At 39.2% G+C, this 18,974-nt stretch overlaps 1 protein-coding gene across 5 annotated transcripts in view; it reads left to right on the top strand.

Annotated features, from left to right (window-relative positions):
- Window positions 1-18,974, top strand: part of hdac5 (histone deacetylase 5) — a 77,878-nt gene that overhangs the window by 13,979 nt on the left and 44,925 nt on the right. For 2 of the 5 annotated variants that reach the window (XM_067412503.1, XM_067412497.1), the window contains exon 1: window positions 16,695-17,668. In XM_067412503.1, coding sequence (XP_067268604.1) covers window positions 17,518-17,668 — 151 coding nt within the window. In that variant the 5' untranslated portion in view covers window positions 16,695-17,517. Of the gene's footprint in view, window positions 1-766; window positions 1,006-16,694; window positions 17,669-18,974 lie in introns of those variants that run through there. The other 3 variants (XM_067412525.1, XM_067412511.1, XM_067412519.1) reach the window with 2 other exon arrangements.

Raw genomic sequence — 18,974 nt, 5'->3', positions numbered from 1 at the left:
GCCACCTTCTCAATGCAGTGCTGTAAGTTTTACCAGTGATTTCATGTAATTAGTCTGTGCATATTGCTCAAACGTATCTGGCAGATTTTTCAAAAAAAGGCACCTGGTGTGCACAGAAAAGTTTTTGACCTATTTTCATGTTGATGTGTCGACTTGCATAAAAATTATGTTTCATAAGTGTTAAAATCCCCAATCCCGAATGCTTTGTGATACATAACATTTATATCTACTTGAATACTGAGCAGACCTAAGGCCCAGGAAGTGTGGGCCAGTGTTTTAATAATCACTAAAACTAGACGGTCGAGAACCTTTCTATTCTTTGCTCGGGGCAGGGCTCATGGTAGAATGAAGGCAGCGTGGGTAATGTGCTACCCTGCTGCGTATCCAGTCGCTGCTAGGCAGCGTGGGTATTGTAGTGCGTCTCCACTGACTTAGAGGCAGGGTGAGTCATCCATTAACATCCTCTGGATCTGTTTTGTAAGCAGTAAAAATACAACTCTCTGATACGAGTGCAACATTCTGACACGGGCATTAATGACTCTTACAGAATCCGTTAATATGCAGCTAGGGGACTTTACTCACTCTTTGAAAAACAAATGAGCTGTTTTGCCTCATATTATTATTTATTAATGCTCTTGCTTTCCAGACAGGTCTCAGCCGCAATCTATTGTAATTTTGAGGAGGGTATTTTGCATTGCATTTTTTGGCTTGAAGGATGTAAGTAGTCTCAGTTCCATTAATGTCAGTGTGTTTGTATCTGTTGCAGTGAAAGTGTTCAGCTGGCACCAGCGGCCATCACTGCCCTCCCTGTGAGGTCTACGGTCATGGCTGACGCTGAAGACCCCCTTTAGAACTCGCCGTCTTGCGGCACCTTGCCTCTGAAACCAGGCAAACCAGAGGTTGCACGCTAAGGTTTATCCAAAAAGCATCTTTCCCTGCTACTTGGTGAGCTTCTGAGGCAGAGAACATCAGTGCCGTCATCCATGAATTCACCAAACACACCTGGTGAGAGTTCCTTACTCATTCATGTTGCACTCGAAAACATTGATGTTTTGCTATTGGAAGATTTTGTCTCTGTAGATTAAAAGTGCCCTAGAATGATTTGAAACAATATTTTTAATTGTTCTCTGATTGATATCTAAATAGAGGTAATGTGGCTTATTTAAGGTCAAAAATTGTCCAGATATGGTTTTACAGGTCCATTTACAAATAAAATGGCCGTAAATTAAACTTAAAATAAGTCTTAGATGCTCAAAAACACAATCATCATGAGCATATACCGCGGGAATTGAAGATCGGATTTATATTTATTTTGCATAGGTATAATGTAGATAAGACAACCTGCATGTTCTTTTTTTTATTATTTGTTTAGATTGTTTAGCTCGTTTCGTTAGCAAGAGCCGTGAGCAGTATCAGCCTGCCTTAGCTCGTCAAAAATGCTTTTTACTGTTGAGGTAACAGTAGGCTAAATGAACTAACATTGGTCGCTTGGTCATCACTTAAATGTAAACTTTAATTTAACAAACGAAAAAATACTCTAAACATTTTTCTAAGGGTGCTTTCACACCTGCCTCATTTAGTTCGGTTGAATCGTACTAGAGTTCGTTTCCCTCTTTGGTGCGGTTCGTTTAGTCAGGTATGAAAGCAGCAATCGCACTCGGGTGCGCACCAAAAGCGGACCAAACAAGCGTACCGAGACCTCCTTGAAGAGGTGGTCTCGGTACGATTTCAAACGAACTCTGGAGCGGTTTGTTTGTGGTGAGAACGTGATCCGACCTCGAACAGAACCAACTGCAAAAGTACTGATCATTTTTGGACTGAACCAGCTGCCGTAGTCGGCTGCGCTGACATTGTGTGCATGATATTATTACCTGATAGATCGTTGGCAATATTTTCGGAAGATGGAAGCATGTCAAGAGTTAATAATTAATGCACGCCTCCTCTTGAAGTGACGAGCGATGCGCTCGCCGTCTGCAGTGCATTAGAGCGTTGTTTTCACGTCGCATCCGCACTTCATTATAGAAATGTTTTGTTTGCATACTGTGGTAAATACACACAGTGTAGTAGATTATGGCCAGGGACAAAACTGGCCCGCGTAGTCGTCTCTCCATAGTGTTATTATAGTTTGCTGGCTTTGCCTCTTCTGTTGGAATTTTCCCACATGTAAATTCTGACCAATCGAAAAGCAGTTTAGGAAATACGCCACGGCCAATGAGTGATGTGGATGTTGTCACGTGCCTGCGTTTTGGTTCGTTTCAACTGGTTCGGACCAAAGCAATCAGTGTGGTGTGAAAAGGAACCAAAAAATCTGAAAAATGCAACAATGTATAATTGTTTGCCCTTGGTTCGGACCAAATGAACCGAACTAGAGATGTGAAAGCACCCTAAATTAACTTAATAAAGAAATGAAACTAAATTTATCTACTTTGACCTGAACTATTTTAATGGCTGCAACAATTGGAGAAAAAAAACAAAAAAAACATGGGCTCCTCTCGGACTTGGGCCGATAATTTTGATAAGCTGTCGGACAATGACTATCTAGGGCCTCAGCGTCTCGGGCCAGGGCCGGGCTAGGGGCCAGATTTGAGACCCGTGCAGGGCTCTATTCTTAACTTTGAATCACAAACTGAACAAGGTAGCGTGTAAATATGTTGTTTGGACAGTAATGTTACAGTTTGACAGTAGAGTACTGATTTAAAAGTCGATTTATTTAGCCAAACAAAGTAATGTAGAAGCCACTCAAAATAGTCAGTGTCATGTTTACTACTCACCCGCTGCAAAATAATCATACTTCAGTTCTCAGAAATGTATATTTATTTAACAAATTGACTAGAAGCCTTGTCAAATGACTATCATTTCAACTTAGATGGTGAAGAAGGTGACGTTAGCTACAATGATCAACTGAGCGATCTGTAAGCAACTAAACAGTAGTAGTAAACGTAGGAAGGGTATGAACAGTCCTCACATCCCCTGCACAGCCTGGAACATGACATAAATTCCCATGATCTGCCGTTTTCGCCATCATTGCGTGACGCTTGTTTACCTGCTGAACTCCCGATGATTCGGCTGCAGTTTCTCCTGACAATGAACAATGGCTGACATGCAAATGTTGGTGGCGTACATATTAAGGATCCCAGCGATTGCGTCACAGTTGGCGTTATGTTGAAAATAGCCTGTATTTCTGTGGTGTTTTTCACAAACAAGATTTACATATGAAGGAGGAGGCAATGGTGTTTGAGACTCACTGTATGTGATGTCCATGTACTGAACTCTTTTTATTTAACTATGGCAATGTTATTACATTTTTTTAATTCTAGGGCACCTTTAATACTTCCAGTGTTATAACTCTTTCCCCGCCAGCGTTTTTTAAAAAAAGTTGCCAATTTTGCCAATTTTCACAAAAATGTTATAGCCCATAGAATATTTTTTTAATGAATATCTAAGCATGCAATATATCAAAAAAAATATATATTCTAGCTTCATGCAATCCTTTTTTATCAACACTTGAATATGGGCAAGTTTCATAAAAAAAAAAAAAAAAGAACAAAAAGCTGAGAAAATCACGTTTTTGTGAAAGACCAGATTCAGATCGATAATCAAACACAGATGGAGTAGATGGAGCCCTAATGCTAGCCCAGTCCTGTAGCTTGCCCTGGGTCCACATTTCATTCAGTAAAATAACATTAGATAGTTTTGATTCATAATATGTTTAATGTTGAAGATCATGTTGTTTTATATGCGTATGATTACATGCAATCGCTTGTTTTACTGCGTCTTCCTTGTGTGTGTTTTGATCAGGAGATTTAACACTCCTTCAGAAGATGCGTAATAGCGCCCCCTAGCGTCTGACAGTGAAAACACGGAAACCCAGAAAATTCAGTTTTTGACCGGGAAGCCTTTTCTCACAGAAAAATAAGTATTTGGTGGGGAAAGAATTAATGATCCAAATATTTAGTTTAAAACATTTATATTATAAATATGTCTAAAATATTTTTTGAAAAATATTTGGTTTCTATTAAAGCTACAGTCCATAAATCTGTTCGGTTAAAAATCTATTTTAACCAGCCAGTTTTCAAAATTGTCTCCTTACCTTAGCCCGATTCACAATATTATAATAATGTGTCATAATTTGCGTGGTACTGGTAGATTACTGATGACGGTCCAAATGACAGTCATCAGTGACAATCGGAAAACCACGGGTGATCATATGCAGAATAATACACCGTACAGAAATTGTAATCTACAGGTAACACTAATACAAATGCACATAGTCACACAATGCGGATGTTGTTAACATTAAAACTTTGAGAACAAAGTATAACAATAATAATAATTTACCGGTAAAAATAGTTTGATGTGATATGAGCTAAGTAGCCGTTAGATTTTATCACTGTTGGTAGTGCGATGTATTGTAATGCTTCTTTTTCTTAGTTGATCCGAACAAAAGTGGCAGGCATGCTACCTTTTAGACATTTTCCAGTGAAAAATCTTATTTTGGTCATACTTTCAAGACGTAGAATCTGTGATTCCGTAGTACAGTATCAACACCGGTGTGGGTATGAATGACAGCCACATTGTCACTCCGCGCTGATGCACAACCTAAGATGAAAAGCTCTTTGGATGGCCATGGGTCTGTTGAGAGCTATATAAATGCAGTCCATTTACCATTTACACCCATGTACAATGATAATTCCACTGCAAGTTTTAAATGGAGATGGTGAGGGAGGCAAACCTTATGCACTGCAGCTTTAAGTGTCTTTTTTTCTAATTATACTAGTATTATTTATTTTGTTTTTATTTTTTAATTTACATTTTTACACTGTTTTTCTCTAAACTTTTCCATGGACCCCTTGGAACTCCCTTGTGGCACTCTGGAGGTCCCCAGACCCTAGTTTGAAAAACACTGCTCTAAACAACTTTTGCCTAGATTTTTGCCCCTGTTTGCAGTCTGGAGGAGTTGACACTAGTTGCTCAATGTCAGAGCCAGTCTGTGCATTTTGGGTTCCCGGATCTGACTTAAAAAATGCATAATGACTTTATCCGTCTAGTCGGAAGATAAGATATCTTGTAGTGATTTTAGAAAACATATTGTGTCTCCTAGCAGCAAGACACAAGTTTCTGTGTGAGTTTGTTGTTTGGAACAACTTGAAAATCTTAAAGTGCGTGAGTCTTAAACGTTTTTTGTATTTCTGTTTATATGTATTTCAGTGTCAGTAAGTGTATGATGCCTGGTGTTTTGAAATGTTCAGATTTGAAGCGTAATGTATTTCAGCCTTTATTCTATTCCGCAAAATTCTCCAGATTTTACCCCCAGAATCAGCCCAGAAGTCTTCAGATTCCACTTGGGCCTATAAAACGAGCTGCAGTGCATGAACATTTGCACTGTTGGTGAACCTGCTCACCATCAGTAGTGCAATTGGTTTGCTTTTTGTTCGGCAATTTCCATTTTTCATAACAGCGTTTTCCAAGCATGACCTTGGAGAATAGAAGTTGTTTTTGTTTTGTTGAGAGAGCATTTTTTGTGTAAAAAAACAAACAAACAAACTTCCATTTACATTTACATTTTGCACCAAATTCTCCAATTTCTCCATTTTGCACCAGTTTCTTTTTCTGCATTGATTGATAGTTATCGCTGTTAGTCGCTGCTGTGTCAGTGTTCTGACGCTCATTTAAGGATCCAAAGCCCTTAATTTAATTAAAATTGTAAGTTTCCCTGGTTCAGAAAATGTGGTGAGGCTGGACTGTAATTGGTGACAAGGCATCAATTGAATCTATAGCGCTGTGTTTGGAAACCAATGGTTAATGCGGCTTTATTTAAAGGCATTTGTTGTTGTTGTAGTAGTATTAGTAGTAGTAGTACTGCAACCTGACTCACAGCTGTAGCAATTACAGATCACGTTTTCAAGAAGATTTTTGGACTGTCAGTGGACGAGTATCCCATTGTTATGATTGTATGCGTAATTGAGTATAATTGTCTCGTCTCAGTTGAAGCTTAGCCAGATTTCTTTCTCAGGCAAACAAAACCTGTAGATTTTATTCATCTTCCTTCATCTGCCGCCGTCCCCTGCAGCTTTCTCCTCCTTCTCGCCCCTTTCTTTTCCCATCAGCCCCCTCTTATTGTGCCTTTAATGCATACCTTCGGCCCTGTGTCCGCCCCCACGCTCTCCTCTCCAGCCGCTCCTCGCCTGGCTCTCTCTAACTCTCTGCCATTTATAATTAGAACCAGTAACAACCTCTATTAACCCTCTGTCCCCCTCATGACGTCTTTGAATGTCACTGGATGCCGTGGCAACCTTCTACGCTTTGCCCCACTCTACATCAACACTGGCCAGAGGGCTCTTTGCTGATTGGCCTGTTTGCTTACTGCGATGCAAACTCATTGGTTCTTTTACGTATATGCTTTCTGTGTGTACGCCAATGTGATTGACATTTTATTGAGTGTGTGGCTCCAATGAAACCAGCTGTTTCTGCATGGATGTGTTTAGCTGATTTGTTATGATAGAAGGTATCAGGTCCTCCTGTCCTGTCCTGTTATTTCATCTTCATCGAGGAGTTTTACCATCTTCTCTTTAAGGTCCCATTGAATTTGAAAACCACTCGAAAAACAGTGGGATAATGGACCAAATGTTTGAGTTATATTACAGCATTTTGTGAATTGAGCTCCTGTTATTGATTATATTATAATTATATTACATTTGAGTGACTATAATGAGCGCAAAACAAAGGAAAATCACTAGTGTATTTTCATTTAAAAAGTATTTAATTATATATCAAACCAGGAACACACAGGAGATAACAGGAACCATAATCCAGGGCTCCACATTAACCCTTTTCATGTGCTTGTTCTTCAGACAAGTAAATCTGTCACTCACTTGACCAAGTAAAAAATGTGCTTGTCCAGAAAAATTTTTAAACTTTTTTTATGTGTTGTAAATATATTCTGAACCAATATTCTCACTAGTGTTCAGTCAGCTTTGACATATTTAAATCTGCATGTTTGTAATTATTTTTACCTTTTCTAAAGAGCATTTCTTCCATAAACGTAAATATTTGCTGATTCATTAAGCTCCGAGGCTTTAGGAAGACGTGTTTTGAAATAGGCCATCAGTGTGTGTAGTGAGATGGGGTTGTATCGATGTCTTTAGTGCCTTTATGGGTCTTGAGAGAGGAAATGACATTGGTGTCAATGAAGGCCTTTCTGAGCCATCGGATTTCAACACAAATATCTTCATTTGTATTCTGAAGATGAACGAATGACATTAGGGTTTGTAATTAATGACAGAATTTTAATTTTTGGGTGAACTAACTCTTTAACACTGCGAAGACTGAAAAGATTAGCAAATATCTAAAGAAACATTCTTTTCCCATACTGTACATTTTATAATGTTGTGATGCCTAATCAACTTGTAGAATTTGAAACCAATGATTTTGGTTTACATTTTTAATGCAGGAATAGAATTTTACTATCAGCCATAACATTAAAAAAAATATTGGTTTATTGGTACCAGGAATGTTATAGCATTGCATCCCTACTTGTATCATATTATTGTTGTAATAACTTCTTATAGTACCTAAAAAACAGCTCTTAAATGACAGTCAAATCACTGAAATGTTCCACAATTTTGGCATATTGCTTTATTGTAGAGTTGTCTATCATAGTTGAGCCAAGTTGAAATAATCAGCTAGCATCATTTTAATTATCTCTAGATGCTTTTGATATTTGATATTGTTTCAAAGGACCTTGCTTAGCTTGTCTGTGATGATGTCCAGTGAGCCTAGAGCTCCATGTGATCCAGCACATCCAAGGCCATCAAGGAGAAACAAGTGTCAATCCATTCAACCATGCAGTGAGGCCCTTTTGTTCTCTTGGGGACATGTTGTACAGTTCTGTTCCTCCAATAAAAGGCCATTTCATTTTCAGAAGTCCTTTACCGTAAATGGGCTACGTGCTTTACACCAGGCAAGTTCTGGGACACACGTCAAACGTTATACACTGTCACTTAGTGCTCATATTGTTTTGGGGTTCACGTGTCTTTTAAGATGTTTTCTTATTGTTTGTGAACTTTACTGCATGTTAGACTTGCTGTGATAGTTGGTGTTGATGGTGTTACATCACTTGCCCACCGTTTTTATACTAATAAAATAATTTAGTTCAGTTAGAGAACAGAGACACTACAATTAAAAACTGAACGTGTCTGCTTAATACAGCGTGAGCCAAACGAGAGTTGCAGCACAGGCCAACATCAGGAGTCAGATTTCATTTATCAGGAGAGTGGAGAGCTGACTGACAAGATGACGACGGAAGATTTCGTTTCAAAGCAAAATGTTAAGGTGCCTTTTTAAGTGAGTTTGTTATTGTACTATTTTGTTGTTGTGTTTTTCTTTAAGAGAAATAGGATAATGAACCCACAATTCAAGCAATCATCCCGAATTGCTGCTAATTCTAAACCGAAAGTAAAATGCTGACATGAATCAGTCACTTGTGATATAATAATGGTGTCTTTAATGGCATTACACATTAACCTAACCACATTCAGAGAAGCTATGGAGGGATGAGAACATGGTGCTTTGTTGGTTTCTGCTCTGTTTAGATATCATCTAATATGGGGCTTCAAAAGGCTTCTTGAATCTTTATTGATGAATTTACTAGTGTTTGTATATTATTGTATATTAGTATATTATTATTATTATTATTATTATTATTATTATTATATATTTAGTATTTTAATCAGTTTTTGGTTAAATGATTGCTCTTGGCAATGTCAATTTTGAATTTATTCTTATGGTTTGTTTAGCCCATTCTCATTAAATAATGAGCATTTTGATCATTTAAACATGGTTATAATATTTATTTGTAATAATAATTAAATAATAATAATAATAATAATAAAATATATTTTTATATTAATACATTATCATAAAATGCTAAAAGTTTTTTTAAATAATTTTTTTAATAATCCCTAATAATGAGTTTTCCGTAACACTTTATTTTACAGTGTCATTTTTACATATGTAACATTACTATGGTAATAACAGTAAATTAAGCATAATTTATTTACATCCAACTAACCCTAAACTAAACTCTAATCCTACCCTAACCATACAGTAAGTACATAATACTTAAATACTTAAATATATACTTAAACTGGAACAATGGCACCTTAAAATAAAGTGTAACATTGTAACTTTGAGTTTTCTTTATTAAACAGATGAACCTAGTAAACGAGTAAGTAATCGCTGGCACATTTGTAAAAGTGTGGATCATGTGGAAAATGTTGTTGGACTTTATTGTTACTTATTGTTATTGTCGGTATTATATGTAAATTAACAATGTTTTCCTGTTCTTGTTACCTGGACTAGGCCTGTCGCGATAGTCAATAAATCAATTAATCGCACGATTAAAAAAAAATTGAGCTTTATTTTTTTACGGCTGTGATAATTTCCATTTGCATGCATGTTTGTTCTCCTCGTCTCTCACTGACTGTGCGCGCCTCGTCCGTTTGGGAAGGTGTTTATACTCAACGAGCAGACTGGGTGGGTGCCGGCGTTATGAGACGTCATGCTCCGCCAGATTCGCCTGAAACTCTTGGTTCTTCGGTTGTGGAGCTGCACGCAGTTACAAAATTTTACGTGGACACCGCCAAGCGAAATGGGGTCTCGCATGGGTTCTCGCATTTTTGCCGCGCACAGCTGCGCACCCTCGCGCAGACTTGTCGAGTGTAAACAAGGCTTAAAGCTACACTGACATTGGTAGTTTGATAAATGCAAGTTAATTCTTCAGTTCAAGTTTCAGTTCAGTTCAGTTTGTATGCTAAAAAGGCACATAAGGTCCTGTAGAGATAGCAATACACAGTCTCCTTTTTTGCCAAATAAATGAAAAGCATGTCATCAATGTCTTCTCTCTTGCTGTATCAAAATCTCACCTTTAGCTTTCCTCAGAGATGGTCAAGTTAAGTTCAGTTTGTGTATGATTACATGATATAATTAAAAAAAAAAAAATACTGTATCCTAAATTGTGGATAATTAAGCTGTATCATATGCTAAAGTAAATTTCCTGAGTGTTAACGATTAAAAGAAAAAAAAAAAAAAAGAACTGAAAACTGTGACCCTAAAACCGTGATACGAACGGACAGTATAATCAGTGTTGCTAGGAAACGTGGGAGAGAGGACGCTGGTGTTGTCTGTTCGCCGCTTCTCCACCCACAAATCATGTTTACTGTACTATTAGATTTAGATTTTTTTTCTTTTCTTATGTTTGTGACTAGTCTAACAGTCAGAGTTAAATTTGGGACTGTTTCTGATTGCTGGCAGACATTGAGAGGACGTTGTTCGCCATTCGCTGTTTTCCACCGCTTCTCTGCAGTTGTTGTTTGAATTGTTGCGGTTAGTTCTGGTTGGAAATTTGATGTTGCTCGCTGCAGCTGCTCTCTCTTCTGGGTGTCGGCTGCTCACTGGGGGTCTCCCTCGGGCTTGAGCTGCGGTGGCTGGAGTTTGCACCAGGCTAGCGTCCGGCGTGATGTTGGGATGCTCCGCTTCTCGACGGCTGAGTCTCGGCTGCGCCGCTGTTCCATCTTGCATTGTGGCCGTGGAACGGCTTGGACTTCTGCGCCGACCCTGATGTGTCCACAAAAGTGTCCAGAGGGCTTTGTTTGCCTCCTGCATGGTGCTCCAGCGATCCCCATCATCATCTGGTCTTCGGCTGTCATGCCTCGGGGACGTCATCAGGACACTGCCCAATTGTAGCAATAGAGCCTCTAGCGCTGGGAGAAATGTAAAACATGGAGTGGACCACAGTGTGCTGCGGAGCTTACAGAGACTTCCACTATCAGCTCTGTTTTCTGTTCAGAAAAGCTGTTAACTGTTATGTGTTGGTTGATTTTTTTTTTTTTTTTTTTCCCTTTGTTGCACTTTGAGATTCTTCGGAATGAAAAGTGCATTATAAATAAAATATATTATTATTATTATTATTATTATTATTATTATTATTATTATTATTAATATGTACCTAAAACACAATCATCCATTGCAGTTTTCATCCATTTTATTTATTGTTTTTGGTATTTATTCAAGTTAATTTTTGTTAACAGACTGAGAGTCTATTGCTTTTATTGTTTTTGGTTGTTTTTGTAAATTTATTGTGGATATTTAAAATGTTTTCTGTTTTCAGTGTTAAATATTCTTTAGAAATAAAAGTTAATTGATCTTTGAAAAGGTGTCTCTCTGCACCGAGAGCGCGCACTCGTCTCACAGCGCACAACGAAGTCTTGCACTTAAATGGACAAACTCACACAAGAAGTATGTCAACATGTCCATCTTGATGAGTATCCAAGCAGACATAGTCTGAAAATATGCCTTAAGAGAACTTTATACAGTCGAGAAAGACGACCCATATCCCAACATTAGGTCTTAAATGGGTAGCCTTTACTGCTGTCTGTTTAATGTCAAACAAAAGATAAGAACATCACTCAATGCTCTTGATTGAATAGCTTCTGTAAGTTTAATAAGGATTAATATTTAATTTAAACAGTTAAATATGCAGTTATTTTACATTTGATTACTTTATTCAATTTCTGTACCTTTCTGCAGGCCAGTTCTGTACATTATTATTTAATGAACACATGAGTGAGGTCAAGTTAAACATTTTAGTTTGAATTTTATTTTATACTGTGCATTGTTGCAAAGTGCTAAATTAATATGCATAATTTGCAATTTATTTATTATTTGAAACTTTAATATTAATTCATGCAATTGCAATGCCTGCCTTTTTAGTAAAGTTGAACAGTCATAGCATAAGCCATAAATGCAATGGTACTAATAATTGTCATAATTTATTTCGGTGTTTCGGTTTTCGGCCTTGGTTTCCTCTTTTTCGGTTTCGGCAAAGAATTTTTATTTCGGTGCATCCCTACTGACAATGTTCTGCTCAGTATGTTGTCAACACACTTCAGAAGATGCCAAAACGAATAGTTTAATTGTTGGGACTAAAAACCTAAAACTGAAAGCCATAAAAGCCCGCGAATCATCCAAATGCCACATCCAGGTAAAAAAAAAAAGCGCACCGAGCCCTACTCATTTAATGAAATGTATATCCGTTCATGGTTTGTGTGAAAGAGAAAATGTCAGTATTTCATTGAGACTTGAGATTAAATAAACTCCTTAAGCATTGTAGAGCTTGTAGTATTAATTTTCACATGCAGTTACACATTGTCGGTTAAAAACAAGAAAATGGCTGGTAAAAACATTGAGTGGCTGGTAGATTTTGAAATCCACCAGCCACAGTGGCCGGTGGACAAAAAAGTTAATTTCCATCCCTGGCCCAGTGCATTATGGGTGTTGATGTTTTACTAACTATTTGGCAAAAGGAAAGACTAGCCTTTTTTTCTCTGATCAGGTAGCACAATTTAAACATTTTTTCTACCTTTCTTCTGTCTTTTAAACAAATGTCTTTTCAGTCTCTAGCATTTACGTAATGACGTTCTTGATTTAGCAACCCATATAACCAAAAGCACACATTGCGTTGCATGTACATGTGCTGTTCTCCGTGCATAATTGTTTTTTAACCTGTTTGTAGTTGCAGCTCAACTGGCATTATAATTGGACCGGTTTGTTATCTGAAAAGTGACATGGGTCAGTAAGCACCACTTTAAATGAGTCAACCTGTTTGAAACATTGATTTCTCTGGAATACCGCAGGAGGCATTCCTCCAACACAGAGGGTCTTGTCATTATCTGCATGTGTTAATATTTGAACCGGTGGAATAAATACACACAAGTGTGTGTATATGTGAACGTGTGCGTGTTTTCTGGCAGGGAGGAGCATTGCAGTTGGGGCTGTGCAGAGAATGAGTCATCGCAGCGTTCTATTTGAGGAGAAAGAATCTGTATGCGTCCCCTGTGCCGCGTGTGTGTGTGTGTGTGTGTGTGTGTGTGTGTGTGTATGTGTGTGAATCCTCACTTTGGGTGTAAGTGCATCAGTCTATGCCTTGATATGAGTCATCAAATGATGATTCTAAAAAAGGTTGTTTTTCTCGCTGTAAATGTATACGGGCACCGTATCAGGCTTTCATGGGCCGTTTATTGATATGTCTGTCCGCATTTGCTCATGTATGTGCACTGAAGGATATTTTAGAAGGATTGCATGTGTGTGTCATTTAGACCGCATTGCAAAGCAGAACTAAAAGCTAATTCTCTTTGCCTTTCCCTCACAGGAATGTCTGGCAGTGTCTCAAACGAGGACATTTGAGAAACAATTTTGCAAACTGGAGCTAATTTCTCATTCTTTCCAGGGGATTCAGTTTATTTTCTTTTATCGGGTTTGTTTTTGGACTTGACAGCACTTTTAAACTGGACATGAGAAATTCTCTTTGCTCATAATAAAGACAGGTAACAAATTGCTCATTGATTGGGCAGTTGTTATTCAGGCGGTATCAACAGGTCATGGGCTCGTCTGTGCTGTGTTGGATTGACTTGCAGTGAAATTATCACAGCACAATCCGAGCTCTTTGAGCGGCTGGGTCGGATTCAGGTGCAGCGTTTTTATACAGATATTTTCAGACCAAAGAAAAGTTTGTCTCTCGTGAATCCAAGACTGCGAATCCAAGGGGAAAAATAGATGCATTGTGTAACACATTTGAACTATTTTCATTTCATGCTTGGAAACTATAGCTTCCGACCCCACAGCACAAGCTAGCAGTGCCATCTAGTGACTGTGTGGGACACCCTTATCATCTCAGCCAGGGTCCAAAGTAAACACCTGCCAAGTGCCGAATCCGAGTAGAAATCGGTGTTGGCTAGTATATACTGTCAAAACTACTCGTCGGTTGGCTGACACTGTGAGTTCAGGTCTTGCATTTGGAAAAAGTTACCTAGCAAACGTGCCATTTGCTAGGCATGCCATTCGTCTTCCATCCAAATTTGCAATGAGACTTATTTATAAATCTGTTATCAGAAGGAGAAGCTTTAAGTAGCTCTCTGGTGAACATTTGAAAGCACGTTTTTTAAATGTAAGCATACTTAAAATTCATTTTCCTAACATGGCAGCGGTCCCCAGTAAGAGAGTTGGTTTATCTGTGTGAGAAGCCACTGTGTTTTTCTTGTCTTTGTTTTAATTAAGCCCATCCAAAACGAGACTATTTTTGTGGGCTCGTAAGTGTGAGCTAATAAAGTCCATGTTATTTAGGGTAAGAGAGAGAGAGCGAGAGAGTTCACATGCTCCCGAAGCTTCAACACACATTTAGCCCATCTGTCCGTGGCCACAGTGAGGAATGGCCACATTTATTTACCATTCTTCTCCAGCGTCCAAGATTTCTTCAGAACCCGGTGGCAAAAGGTTACGGCTCGCTTTGGGTTGGCCTTAATTGGGTCAGGTCTGGCTAAAGGCGAGAGACTAGCTGTCAAACAAAGTCTGCTGCCAAAGTCCTTGACATTACCAACATGAGTTCATCACTCGTAAAAAAGGGCTTAAAAAACAAGTGGTGCGCTCCCCCCACCTTCCCATGGCTAAATATAAGCCCAACTAACGTCAGTAAGCCTAAAAGGTACATCCACCTATAAATAACGGGGGGCGGCTGGCAACTAAAGCCAACAGACGAGTCTGAAGTTGGAACGACCATGTAAAATCTTCAACGTACCTGCAGCTGTGGGACGGATGGCAGCAGTTTAGCATGCTTGTAAGAGCAACAAGTGCAAAGTCGAAGCGATTTTCAAGATGCAAGCATGCGTTGCATATGTACACACTGATCATGCTGCATGCAGGTCATGCCTTGTAAAACTAGCTTCTATTTACAGCCTCAGTTCGAATGATGTGTCGCCCTGCTATGGGTGCCAAAACTTTGAAAGTTGACCGTGCTTTGATTTCGCCTGTGTAAATACACGCACATGTGTGCAGCCTGTATTTGCCCTCTTAGATCCCGCCCTATGGCCAGGCAATGTTAGGCGACACTGGGTATCTTTTCCATGTTGTTTTTAAGCATGCTTTATAAAGCTTCTCTTTGATTGTTGTCTGCTCTTGAGCCAAATCCATTTTAACTCTCCAACACACTAGTGGTCATGGTGACAGATTGCTCTAAGAAAAGTGCGTCAGATGTCTAATTTAGGCACTCTGGATAAATCTTACCCTTTAATATTGGTCTGCGACCAAGTTTCCTTGCATGAAGCAAATGTGAAAACTGTGAAACAGTGTGGTCTCAGATCTTACTTATTCAGTCTTGAGACATGTTTTCTGGAGCTTGTGCAACAGGTCAGTCTGTCTTGGATAATAAATGCAAAGAAACATTAGGCAGTGGGCTGCTAAACTTATGCAGAACGTACAGTGCCATATAACCTTCTCATATACCATTCAATGGTGCATTTCACAGTTCACACCTAATGTCAAAAAAGATTTAGTGCGTTACTGATATAAACACCATTCTGGTCTCTTTAAATATTGAAAACGGTCATGTGGGTCACCATGGGAAAATGTGCATTTCAACAGGGGTCCCAATTGCATTTACTTTTTCACTATAGTTTAAAGGGTTAGTTCACCCAAAAATAAAAATTCTGTCACCAATTACTTACCCTAATGTCATTCGGCACCTCAGTTTAAGACCTCAGTTTATCTTCAGCGTATCAATTCAGGATTTGGATCGCCAATGTCACGTGATTTCAGCAGTTTGGCAGTTTGACACGCGATCCGAATCATAAATCAATATGCTGATTCATAACGGTTCGAAACTTTGTTTTGAAATTCGCCCGTCATTATACAAGTCGTTATTTATTTATTTTTACGCACAAAAACTATTCTTATCGCTTCATGAAAGGATTATAGAGCCACTGTAGTGAGATGGGCTTTGTAACAATGTCTTTAGTGCCTTTATGGGTCTTGAGAGAGGAAATGACATTGATGTCAATGAAGGCCTTTCTGAGCCATCGGATTTCAACACACATATCTTCATTTGTATTCCGAAGATGAACGGAGGTCTTACGGGTGTCGGACGACATTAGGGTAAGTAATTAATGACAGGATTTAAATTTTAGGGTGAACTAACCTTTTAAACATAAATGATTCTCTTGTTTTAATAAATACCTAATTTACCATTTATGTGCTTTGTAAGTTGCTGTTGTTGATGTGAAGGATAAATATGGTGCCCTTCCAGCGCTTGGCATGTCACAGGTTTGGTAATGCTGTATTGGCCACCCTATTCTTTTGACCCACATGCGCTTGTTAAACGGTGACCCTTGTGTTCTCTGTGTCAATAGTGCTGACGCAAATTCCTTGTGTAAGCAGCCAGCAGTTCTCAGTACCAAAAGCTTAGATTTAAACGCTTGTGTTTCAAATGCAGAATTAGTTCCATTCATTATAGCGTGGATTGGCACAAATTTAGCAGTGCTCGTGTTGTTTTGTATCTCGTTTGCCCTCGTGTTGGCTTGTATTATCAAGTTAAACTCTGTTTGGTCTCACTCCTCCAGTCCTGTCACGGTCTTGTGTCAGATTGGCTCCTTTTTTGGCTCATATTATTGTTTTTGGCTCCTTTATTTACGCGATAAACAATCGAGCAACCCCTCTCTTCCATCTTCTGTCTCTCTCTGCCTTTCCCCCCTCCTTTCTCTCTCTTTCTTTCTCCAAGCGAGCTCTCAGCTCCCGACTCTATTTATAGCACGGTCCCGCCCCTCCCCTGTCGCTCGGCAGCTATTTCCAGCAGCCTGAAGCAGCTCCAGTCTGTTTGTAAACTCCACGTCTCTACACCTCTGCTCTCCCATTCGCCACGCACAGCGGGTGAAGCTGCAGAGATTCGGCTTTAAACAAATGCATAAAAGCAACGCGGCCGCACTAAACAGGACGGCGTCGGACGGCTCACTTTGAGCTCGTTCATCAGGAGAGCGAGTTGTACTGTGCTGTAGCGAGGACAGGCTGGCTGCACGGAGAGCCGAGGGGAAGGAAGGAACCGAGGGACCGGCAGGCAAAAGTCTCCCAGTGTTCTCCCAGTGATCATCTCTCCTGTTCTGTCGCTTTCATCTCGTCGCATTTCGTCATGGGGAAGTCTCTCTTTTGGAGTCCGCTGATACCACCACGCGCGTAACTTCAGATGATCGCAGGATACAGGCACGCTCAGACGGGGGGACTTGGATACAAGCCACACTCGGACTTGTCGGCGTGAATTAGCAGTTTGTTTCTGACATAGACGATTAGACAAGAAGGTGATGTGGTTTATGAATAGACTCGTTTGTGTGTCTACAGCTGATGGTTCTGAGCAATTTAAGGATTTGTCTATGGCGTTTCCTTCCGCAGAGACAGGTTCTGCTTGCATTTTTTGATCATTATTTTTCTTAAACCATGGAGCTAACAGGAAAAGCGATTGACAATTCTTTGCATGCATGTACCCTTTGATTTAAAAAAAGGACACACTGCTTGTTTCCCCTTCTTCCTTCAAATGTGTTTGCATTTTCACTTTTTTTGATGGAGAGTGGGTTGCCTTCTCCTATTTCATGTTGATTTTGCTTTATTTTTGCATTAATTGTGTGGCGGTATTTTAAGACTGGCATGCTTTTGAAGCCAACCGTACCGGGACTGTGCGCGATGTTGCAGACGATCTATGAGACAGAATCCTGCTTCTCTTCAGACAGCACGTCCAGCAGAGAGCGATCCGAGGAGCTGCTTTCTCAATCCAGAAGCACCAGCATGCCTAGCACTGGTGAGTTAGAGAGAGAGATAACTGGCTAGAGAAAAGCAGATACACACATGCAAGCATGCTTGAAGAGAAGTGAATTGTTTTTGGGGTGGGAGGTAGAAACATGCAAGCAATGCTCGCAATTGAAGTTGCTTTGAGGTCTAAGGTGTTGGTGGGGCTACATCTTGAATTTGTTTTGTCTGGGTCAAGCTCTGTTTGGGTAAAACCACAAGGGTCATGGTGTGAACCTGGAAATATGGCATCCTTCAACAAAGGTGGCTGCTTTTCCTTTACGCAGTACCATGATAAACGTCACTCTTTTGCACATTTTTCATTGCATTCTCTTCGCCTAGCTAATCTGTTAAGGATGTTAGGTTAAGATTAAGTTAATATGGTCAGCCATGTGGCTTTGAATGCTCCTCAAAGTATTTAACCCGGTATTAATGCAAATGTGTTGTGGCAGTTGCGAATGACCACTGTGACTTTGAACTTGCAGTGTTTTTTTATTTTTTAAGGATGTTTTAAGATTTTTTAAATAATATATTTTTGTCCTCCAGAGGCTCTTAGCATTATATTGGCAGAGCAAACTTGTCTCTTGTCCTTGTCAGATGTGACGTCAACATTCCCGTCAGAGCTTTGCGAGGTTTGGCCATCTCTCACCTGCGCTTGAATCAACACAGAGGAATGACTATATAACTGTGTGTGTGTGTGTGCAAGCGCTGCTTTTGCCTCGCACTGGCAGTGTTTATCTGTCACCTGTTCAAATAGATAGATACGCCGTTTTTTAGATCCATTCACCTCTTTGTTTGTAGAAGGGATCCCTTCTTATATGTTTGAAATGTATTAAGGGATTTCTCTGTTGATTTAGAACAACAATTAAACTAGATGCACTACTTTAAGGGTTCAGTCTAGTGTTGACGATTCTAAGTTTTTACCATTTAAATAACTATTTTACATGTTTTATTGTTACAGAGTGTGGAAGTGGGGCCTTAATATTCGTACTTAGTTTTTTATTTTAATTATCATATTCCAACTTTGTGTTTTGTTATATGTCCTCTTGTCTTGACAACTTAAAGGGATTGTTTGAACCCAAAAAGGAAAATTCAGACATCATTTACTTTGTTCTCTGCTGAAAAAAGGATATTCTGAAGAATGTCAGTAACAGTTGATGAACCTGTTTGGTTAGCGACATTCTTCAAAATATATATATTTTTTTGTGGTAAAAAACAACTTGATGGTGAGTAAATTATAGATTTTTCAATTTGTTGGTGAACTTCCCTTTAAACAACACAGTAACACTTATCTAGGTCTGCTAAATAAGGTCTTATTT

The sequence above is a fragment of the Pseudorasbora parva genome, chromosome 2, assembly GCF_024679245.1.
Source record: "Pseudorasbora parva isolate DD20220531a chromosome 2, ASM2467924v1, whole genome shotgun sequence".
NCBI classification, from domain to species: domain Eukaryota; kingdom Metazoa; phylum Chordata; class Actinopteri; order Cypriniformes; family Gobionidae; genus Pseudorasbora; species Pseudorasbora parva.
This window is presented reverse-complemented; position numbering and strand designations above follow the sequence as displayed.